The sequence below is a fragment of the Podarcis bocagei genome, assembly GCF_964188305.1.
Source record: "Podarcis bocagei genome assembly, chromosome: 5".
Lineage (NCBI taxonomy): Eukaryota > Metazoa > Chordata > Lepidosauria > Squamata > Lacertidae > Podarcis > Podarcis bocagei.
Genome location: NC_138129.1, coordinates 6,086,586 through 6,096,981, shown reverse-complemented (window position 1 = coordinate 6,096,981; position 10,396 = coordinate 6,086,586). Strand labels below are relative to the sequence as shown.

At 47.3% G+C, this 10,396-nt stretch overlaps 1 protein-coding gene across 1 annotated transcript; it reads right to left on the bottom strand.

Annotated features, from left to right (window-relative positions):
• Positions 1-1,244: 1,244 nt before the first annotated feature.
• On the bottom strand, positions 1,245-6,812 carry FNDC11 (fibronectin type III domain containing 11; the record flags this gene model as incomplete). Its single annotated transcript, XM_081195603.1, is given in 3 exon segments — positions 1,245-2,259; positions 6,690-6,724; positions 6,726-6,812. Coding segments are annotated over 3 exon segments (1,074 nt in total). The 3' UTR covers positions 1,245-1,307.
• Positions 6,813-10,396: the final 3,584 nt, after the last annotated feature.

Genomic DNA, 10,396 nt, shown 5'->3' with positions numbered 1-10,396 from the left:
CAATGTTGGCTGGTGTGATGAGCTGGACTCCAATAACATCAGGGGGTCCACAGCTCTCCCATCCCTGTATTAGAGCATGTCAGCAGGATGTTCCCCATGCCTGGGAGAAAAGAGCAGTGGCCCTGAGGCAAGCCAGGCTGTCAGTTTGAGTTCCAGCATCTCTCTGAGAAACACTGGGCCGCTAGTTTAAAGGAGGCTTGCAGTGGCCCAGGATGAGTCTTGATGGTTTAGATCAAATCCGTTTCTCACTATGGCAAACTAGATTATTGATTTGTTTGGATTTTTATTCAGCCCTTTTGCCCAAAGGAGCCCAAGGTGACACCAAACAAAATATTTTTAAAATAAATTGAAAACAATCAAATACCCTCATGGCTAAAAAATGTCATGGTTGCCAAGAACTGAGATGTCTGTGGAAAGTCTCAAAATGGGTTGTGAAAACAATAAGCCTCCTCATCTGTCGTTTCAGTGGCTTTTTGCCTCTGAGCATCAAACTAACCACTAGTAGCCATCTTAAAGACCACTGCTATATCTTGGGGGCAGTGGTGGGTTCGCAGAACAAAAGACACTGGCTTTTGCTGAGTTCCATTTACACTAGGTGAGACCAAGAGCTGCATGTCTTCATATGGCCCACAAGTGAAATCCACCAGGGCTACTATCAACTCTTTTCCCCCAACCCAATCTATAGGACCCTAACTTGAAAGCCCTTTGGATAGCATTTCCTTGGCCAACCATCCAACTGGAGAAGCCAAAACCAGGTCTTCCCTGCTATCTACATGTTCTAGTAAAAAAAGGAAAAAAGTGAATTGGTACAATTTCAGGAAGTCCAGAAGGAAATGTTAGAAGCTTGTTTTTGCCAATTACATCTTTGCCAGTTCCTAATAGAAATGAGGATGATATCTGGACCTACATACACTGAAAGTAAAGTTTTGAAAGTTTTGGGGAAATGTCAGAAGTTCATTTCATTTCTCTCTGTCCCCCTTAAAACCTTAAGAATCACCAGTCAGCACCATGAGATTACCAAAAATTACCTTCATAGGTACACTGTTACTGACTCCTTTCTTGCCTGTGGGTGGCTGGTGTTTGGATGTGGGTCTGGTGCCTTAAAGGCAGTAAATCTGGACTGGGTGACATTCTCCCCCACTGTTGTGGGCACCTCAGTGGCCTACAGACTACTGTTTTGGCAGCTGAAGGCTTGCCAAATTTCCACCCAAGACCAGAAAAAGCTGGTGGTTTGATGCAAAACCTTTAAAAATAAGTTTTTAATTTGACTTATTTTACATTCCTTGTGAATTGCTACGATGGGAAAGTCAGGGTTCAGACATAGAAGTCTCCATTTCTTCCTCAAGGTACGGTTTTGTCTTAAGCAGGATGGAATCGTGCCACTGTTCATAGACAAGTGTGTAAGTCTCTGCCCTTTTGACAGTGAACCTGTACAAACGGTCGGGCAACAGGTTGTGGATTTCGCAGGTGTGCGACGTGACCGGCATGATTCCGCAGTGGACTCGCTCTTGGGGAGTTCTGGGCTCCAGCAGCTTAAAGCTGAGTTCGTACTGTTCAAGCTGCGGCTGCTGGCTGGTAACAAACCACTTGAGACTCACCCAGTCCTCGTGAGCCACCGACTCCCTCCGGTCAAACATCACGGGCATCTTTGTGCTCAGGACAAGCCTGATGTGAGGGATCTTGGTAATCCCGACGTCCGATACCAGGCGGTGCTTGACGTACAGCCTCCCCGGTACCAGCATAGCAAGGAAATAATCCATCTGCTCAGAGAGACTCGCCAGCCTTGGTTTGACAGCGTCCCATCTGGAGAGGAAAGTCATCATGTCGTGGGTCTCCAGGAAGTGGACCAGCTCCTCCCGACCTTTCTCCAGCTCTTCCAACAGGTCAGACAGGAGCAGCAGCTGGATTTTGGTTTGGATGGTCCCCACTTTCTTCATCCTCTGGAACCTCCAGGGGTCTATCAGTTGGAACATGGTGGTGGGGAGCATCAGGTGGTTCTGATCTCCCAGTGCCAAGTGCTTAGGCAGGATTTCAATGTAGTAGGAGCACTTTTTCAGAAGCTCAATCCTCTTGTGGTGGCGCTTGAGCAGGTGGAGGCTGAGGTCTGAGTGCAGGAACTCCAGCACGACATTCTTCCTCTCCATGTACATCCTCCAGGCTTCATTCTCCTGCTCCTCTTCGCTGTACACCACCGTCTGGAGGTTGGCCCCTAACTTGTTCAAATAGACATCAATAGTTCCAATGTTCATCATGCCTGGGCTGGAACACAAGAATGAAACAGGCACACAAAGGAAGAGCAGGTCAGCTGAAAGACTGCCATCGCGGCGGCTTCTGAACCCCTCTTAATTTTGGTTCTCAGAGGCTTGCAGCCAAAAGTTTGTCTAGTTATAAATGTGATAAGAGACTTCCTCTGTTCTGAAGCTCCTGGACCCTCTGCCATTCCTCTCCTAGTTTCCCTCCACCTTTCAAACTCCTCCCACTGACCCTTTTATTCATCTGGATCACTCCCTATGGGAACCCTACTTTCCTAGACTCCTCTGAGTCCCTCGGCTGGCTGCTGTTCTCTCCTCCTCCTTTCCGAGGCTCTTGCTTAGTCTATACACCTAAGGCAGGGATAGGGAGCCTGTGGCTGTTCACAGGTTGTTGGACTGCCGTTCCCATAATCTGACCACTGAGCCATCCTGGCTGTGGTTGATGGGAGCCAGAGTAAAACAATATACATGGAAAGCCACACATGCCTTTTTCTAGGATCTGAACAGTTCTGCCAATGCGTACTTCCAGTCCACTAGCCAGACATGCTTAGGAAGCAGAGAATCTGCACCAATGGGAGCTAGAGGCCTTCTGGCTATGTAGCTCTGCAGTGACCAGTAGGCAACTAAGCTAATTCCTCCCGGAGGCTACCTTACCACCATCAGACAATCCCTTAGTGCATTTATAGTGTATGTGTGGAAAGCAGCAGGAGGAAAGACAAGATGCAACAATCCTTCAAGGCTACAATAATGTCTGCTGCTCATCCTGGAACAAGGTATTTCCCTGGCACACTTTTGTGGCGCTACACTCTGCTTTATTTAAGAGGTATGGCTAAGCTGGGATGCGGGTGGCGCTGTGGGTTAAACCACAGAGCCTAGGACTTGCCGATCAGAAGGTCGGCGGTTCAAATCCCCACGACGGGGTGAGCTCCCGTTGCTCGGTCCCTGCTCCTGCCAACCTAGCAGTTCGAAAGCACGTCAAAGTGCAAGAAGATAAATAGGTACCTCTCTGGCAGGAAGGTAAACGGTGTTTCCGTGTGCTGCACTGGTTCGCCAGAAGCGGCTTAATCATGCTGGCCACACGACCCGGAAGCTGTACACTGGCTCTCTTGGCCAATAAAGCAAGATGAGCGCTGCAACCCCAGAGTCGGTCACGACTGGACCTAATAGTCAGGGGTCCTTTTACCTTTACCAAGCAGGGGTTATGCTTATGACATCTCCTCTTTATATTATTCCATTTTCAGGGCGGGGGCGGAATCCACTTATGTTGGCCTTTCTGAGTGCCTGTCAGGGAGTGCAATATCAAGGCGAACACATAGGCGCTTGGGAGTGGGCATATGTCAGTGTGACCCAAAGCCTGAAAATGGTGGATGGACTCGTGTTTTTGTTGTACAGCAGAACTCTCAGAAAATCTGAAGCGTGCGTAAGGACAGGGAGCCCTGCCACGAGACATCCCTGAATGGCTGCAAGATGTTTCTAATGTACCTTCTTGTGACAGCATGTTTCCTTCTCTTGGCAGCGCTAGGGGCACACACACCTGAGCACTTAGCTCAGTTGAAACACAGGCACTAGTAGTTTTCTGCAAGCCTGACAGATGTCATGACCCTGAATGACACATTCTGCAGGTTTTCCAGTAAAATGAGCATATCATGCAAAGATGCACCATGTCCTTGAAACTAGAGGTGTTCTGTGGCAGCTGCTTACCTGGGCCTGTGGAAAGTGCTCTCTGGCTAAACTGTGGGAATAAATTAGGTTAGGTCATTCAGATTATTTTATGCAATGCTGCATGTGGGGTTTTCTTTTGCATTAACTTATAAAGATTATGGTTATTTCATGTATTTGAATTGCTATTGTTCATTTGATATTTTGTAAGCCACTTTGGGCACAATTGTGCAGGAAAGTGGCATGTAATTAAACAAGATGATGAAGTCTGGGTATGTAGAGAACAGCTAGCCTAGGGAGATCAACAAGGATCATCTGCATGGTCACTCCGTGACTTTCTTTCAGGCCTTCTCAATTCTCACTATTTTCAGCTTTTTACTCATCTCCACAGCCATGATCTCTAGAGACATACTGTATTCCCTTAAAAAAACAAAAAAGTCAAAGGCAGTATTTTTTTTTTGTAAAATGGCATATGCAATGACTACCACCATTCAGTAAAACTCGAATGGTAAACTGGTTCATAGCTCAGCTCCTTAGCTAAGGATCCCAAAACCTACTTAAAATATCATCTGCCTTATGAGATAAATTAAGGCTAAATGTGTCCAATGCCAACTATAAAGCACTAATAAAGAGCTGTGAAAGCCAAGGGGACATATAGTAGGCAGCTTGAGGGCTCCCCAAAATAACTTTAATTTCAATGCTGTATTTGCCTCTGGCTATATCCTGATCCTTTAAAATCCTAAGAACTTGAAAGCTGACTTAACCATGAACCTTCCTGTTCCTTGGACTTCTATGAACCCCTTCTTCTCATCCCCCAGGATGTCCCATATTCTCATTCCTCAACCTTCAGGGCAGGGGGAGGAGGCCAATTAAAGATGCTCACAAATGCTTCAGCTTGTGATCTGTTGCAACAACCAGCCTGGAACCTGCTGGGTTATCAATGGCCATTTAACCAGAGAGCGCCCAGGGCCTGCCTGCAGTCTTTTTTTTTTTTTACCCTTGAACTTTCTCAGCCTGCCTCCTGTGCATCAAAACCACAGCCATAGGGGGAGAAAGTACTGTAGTGTGCAAAAGCACAACTGGGCAGCTGGTTGCCTGGCAGCCAAACCTTGGCAAAACTGTGAAATGTGAAAATCATACCCAAGGTGTACTCGCTGCCGCTGTCTGGTGCACACCGTGTTCACACGGCACATTTCCCCATTAAGAATGGATGCAAGGTGTTTGTTTGAGTACAGCGGGCATGAACCAGCTCCTAGGAACTGAGCCTCCCTCCTTTTACCCATATATTGGTGTGTGGTATTGTTAGTGTGGCAGCACGGACACTTTGGAACTCCCTGCCTATTGATAATAGGCAGTCACCTTCAATATATATTTTGGGCATGGGCTGAAGGCTTTCTCATTTAGACAAGCCTGCCCAGGTGTCATGCATGATTTAATTACAGTTCCTGCAATCAAAATAAAAATATTCCTTCCAGTAGCACCTTAGAGACCAACTAAGTTAGTTCTTGGTATGAGCTTTCGTGTGCATGCACACTTCTTCAGATGCATGCACACGAAAGCTCATACCAAGAACTAACTTAGTTGGTCTCTAAGGTGCTACTGGAAGGAATATTTTTATTTTGACTATGGCAGACCAACACGGCTACCTATCTGTAACTAGTTCCTGCAATGTTGTACTAAAGGACCCTGGGATTCCTCTTCCAGTTCTATCTACCATTCCATGCAGGAGTTTTAATTTGTTTTAGTCCGTGCCATTTGTGGCTTTAACCTTTTGGTACATTTTAAATTATGCTTGCAATTTTTGTGTGTGTGATTTAAAAAAAAAAGAGCTTCCTCTTTCTTTGCAAACCGCTTTGAGGTCCGCCGTCTGCCCGCCCCAGTACAACCAAGCGGCATATCAATTTATGAAATTAAACGAACAAAACATTGCAGCCTGGGGCTCATCCTGCTTTCTGTAGCCCCGCTGTGCTTTCGGCTCAGCGGGTACCTCACTTTGCACCCCCTGAACCCCTCGATGGAGTTGGGTGGAGGTGGCAAGAGATATTCTCCCTCACCTGACTCCTTCCCTACCTGTGAGACAGGTGAGTTCCTTTCTGCAAAAGGCGGCCTTACTTCCACTTCTGTCGCCCGCAGCCGTGTTTAGGGAAGCTTTTAATATCTGATGAGTTATTGTATTTTAATATTTTGCTGTAATGCAAGCCGCCTAGAGTGGCTGGGGAAAGCCAGCCAGATGGGCGGGGTATTAATAATAATAATAATAATAATAATAATAATAATAATAATAATAATATAAAAATAAAAATTAAATAAAAATTAAAATAAAATAAAATAAAAATAAAAATAATAAAAATATAATAATAATAATAATAATAATAATAATAATAATAATAATAATAATAAATAAAAAATATAATAATAATAATAATAATAATAATAATAATAATAATAATAATAATAATAATTTTTTGAGGTGGGACACCTGCAAAGGCTCCCACCCATCCCCATAAAGCGGGGTTTCCCAAACCTGGGTCTCCAGCTGTTGTTTTGGGACTACAATTCCCATCGTCCCTGACCCCTGGTCCTGCTAGCTAGGGATGATGGGAGTTGTAGTCCCAAAACAGCTGGAGACCCACGTTTGGGAAGCCGCGGAGCAACCTCCCCCAGGGATGGGGGGGGGAGGCGCCCCTTTCCCCTCCCTTCCACCTATGCAGCCCGCAACGTTTTCGCCCCCCCCCCGGTCCCGAGGCTTCGCCCCCTCCCCTCCCCCGGGAGCCTTACCTGTGGCTTAGCATGGTTGCTCCCGGGGCAGCCGCTCACCCGACACCCCCCATCTGCCGGGCCCGGGGCCGGAGCCAGGCTCGGGGCTGCGCGCAGGCCTCGCCCGTCGCCATGGCAACCCATTGTTCCGCGCGGCCGCGTTCTGGAGCCCGCAGGCCTCGCGGGGCCGCGCCGAGGAGGGAGGCCCGCGCTTGAACCCGGGGCCGGCGGGGAGAGCGGAGGCTTCAGAGGGGGCGACATGAGGAAGGGGGGGCTCCGTCCGTCTGGGTCGTTGCAGGTCCCTTGACTTGCGACTCACTGGAAAACTCAGTTATTATTATTATTATTATTATTATTATTATTATTATTATTATTATTATTATGCAGGTCGCTTGACTTGTGCCTCACTGGAAAACTCAGTTGTTATTATTATTATTATGCAGGTGGCTTTACTTATGACTCACTGGAAAACTCAGTTATTATATTATTACTATTATTATTACTATTATTATTGTTATTATTATTATGCAGGTCGCTTGACTTACAACTCACTGGAAAACTCCGTTATCATCATCATCACTGAAAAATTCAGTTGTTGTTGTCCTCATCAATATCATGGGATCAGCCCGGGGGTGGGCAGCTGCCCTCCATCAATTAAAACCAGTAAAAAATAATAAAAATCCTTAGCTGAGATTTTACCCCTCCTAACAAAAGCCTGCCCCCCACCAAATCCTGACTATCATCATCATGGGATTAGCCAAGCCGTGTGTGTGTGGGGGGGGAGTGCTCAATAAAAACCAATAACAATTAATAAAAATCCTTAACTGAGTGAGGTTCTGCTCCTGCAACAAAAATCCTCACCACCACCATCATCATGGGATTAGTCAAGGGGGGACAGGTGCCCCACCCAATAAATGAAAATCAGTAAAAAAATAAAAATCCTTAACTGAGGTTCTGACCCTCCTAAGAAAAGCTTTCCCCCCAAAAAATCCTGACCATGCCCATCATCATCATCATCATCATCATCATCATCATCATGGGATTAGCTAGGGGAGACAGCTGCCCCCTCAATCCCCACATCAAAACCTCTTGCAAAAGTAGAAGGGTCCCTTTGTGCCCAAATGCCTTTTTCTGTGCAAATCCTTCTTTATTCCCAGGTCCTGACTTACAAAAGGACATTTTTTTCCTCCCACAAGAGGGCAGCAAAGTTGTCTTTTTCCACTTCTGAACTGGATTTGAATGTTGGGTTGTTTATAGGATCTTGGAGCCTTAATGATTTCGTGGCTTCAGGCCCAAAAAGAAGCAGTCTTAAATGTCGGTGGGGTGGGGAGCCAGACATTTCGCATAAGTTTTAAATCCAGGACATTTTGAAAAGGAGGGTTTTCAGTGATAGATTTTACATGTTAGAATTTGAAATGTGGGAATCCATAATTCCCACCCTAAAGAAGTTCATTTGTTTACTGGTTAAAATATTAGACTACCTGCTTAACACAATAGGATTAGACAAACAGATTCCTGAAGGACAGGTGGCTATTAGCCATGACACCTAAATGGAACCTCCATGTTCATAGGCAGTATACCATTTGTCAGAGGGCTCACAGCACGGGCGACCTGTTCCTTTCATGCCTTTTGGAGTTTCTCAAAAAGTATTTGGCAGAGACAGGAAGTTGGACAAAACGGATCTTCGGTGTGATCTTGCAGAGCTCTTTGTGTATTTTTAAAAGGAATCTCTCTGATCCTCCTGGTAAAGGTAAAGGTAAAGGAACCCCTGACCATTAGGTCCAGTCGTGGCTGACTCGGGTTGCGGCGCTCATCTCGCTTTACTGGCCGAGGGAGCTGGCGTACAGCTTCCGGGTCATGTGGCCAGCAGGACTAAGCCGCTTCTGGCGAACCAGAGCAGTGCATGGAAGCACCATTTACCTTCCCGCCGGAGCGGTACCTATTTATCTACTTGCACTTTGAGGTGCTTTCGAACTGCTAGGTTGGCAGGAGCAGGGACCGAGCAACGGGAGCTCACCCCGTCGCGGGGATTTGAACCGCCGACAGGTCGGCAAGCCCTAGGCTCTGTGGTTTAACCCACAGCGCCACCCGCATCCCTTGATCCTCATGGAGGGGAGTTCAAATTATCAATGAACCTCCTGGAAAAAGCTGTGCTTTAAGAACTTCCAAAATTTAGGACCTGGTGAGAGCTAGCCAGGGCCATCATCCGTGGGAAGCCTTCAGGGACGCGGACTTAGAAAAAATATTGGGGGGGGGCCCCGGGAAAGTTCATGAATAATAAATAAGCTCATGAATATGCAAATAAAGTGGCTCCGGCCCTAAATAGGGCAAGCCACGGCCCCCCAGCCAGCCGATTGGCTGGCTGGGAGGTGTGGCCAGTCGGGATTCCCCTGTTCTCGCGGGATTTCCAGCCGGGGCTCTCCGATTAGGGCGCGCGGCTGGCTGGCTGGCGAAGGAGCAGGTGGGGAGGAGGCGGGGGACGGCGGCGGCGCTCTGCTGGAAGGGCGCCCGCCCGAGATTATTGGGGGGGCTGAGCCCCCCCAAAAATTTTTTTGAGGGGGCTCGAGCCCCCTCAAGCCCCATGGAGTCGGCGCCTATGGAAGCCTTGTCCCACACATGGGTTCCAAATCTGCTGGGGTTTTCAGCAGTGGCAGATACCATAGAGCACTGATGCACTGCTTTTTGGCTTTGCTTTGGGGCATCTGTGAAAACAGAATGCTGGACCAGATGGGCCTTTGGCATGATCCAAAAGGGCTCGGATGTTCTTACCTTTCCCGCCCCGATCTGGCCACAGTGATCCATGCGACGGTCACTTCCAGGCTTGACTACTGTAATTCGCTCTACCCTTGAAACTGTCCCACAAACTCCAGCGGGTGCAGAATGCTGCAGCAAGGCTCCTCACGGGGTCCCTGCCATGGGAGCATATTCACCCAGTGCTTTACCAGTTGCACTGGCTCCCGGTGGAGTATCGGGTCAGGTTCAAGGTGCTGGTTTTGACCTTTAAAGCCCTTTGTGGTTTAGGGCCCTCGTACTTACGGGACCGCCTTTCCTGGTATGCCCCGCAGAGGACCTTTAGGTCCATGAATGACCATAGTTTAGAGGTCCCGGGTCCTAAGGAGGTCAGATTATCCTCCACCAGGGCCAGGGCCTTCTCAGTGATGGCTCCGACCTGGTGGAATGCTCTGTCCCATGAAACCAGGGCCCTGCAGGATTTAACTTCCTTCCGCAGGGCCTGTAAGACAGAACTATTCCACCTGGCTTTCAATTTGAACCTGGCCTGATCTTTTGTTCTCCTTCCTTCCCTCCCCTTCCCCCTTTTATGAAGATTACCCGCTCTGGGATCCCACAGCTAATTCTCCCCTGGTCTCTTCGCTGGCCCAAATAGGACTAATTTAGCCAGCTAGCCCTGGTGATCATCTAATGTTTATTGGATGGATTTCCCCCCTAAAATGATTTTTGAATTCTGAATTTATTGTTATTCCCGTTTTATACTGTACTTTATGCTTCTTTTTTGTAGCATCAATTAAGTGTTTTAAATTTGTAGTTAGCCGCGCTGAGCCCGGTTTTCTGAACCGGGAAGGGCAGGGTATAAATAAAAAAATATTATTATTTATTACAGCAACATTATTTCCCACTCATCTGAGTCTTTATCCCATGATGTATAGACTGGTTGGTGACAGGAAGCTGCAACGAACTGCAGAATACTCTGAGCACACCTGTTCTTTGAT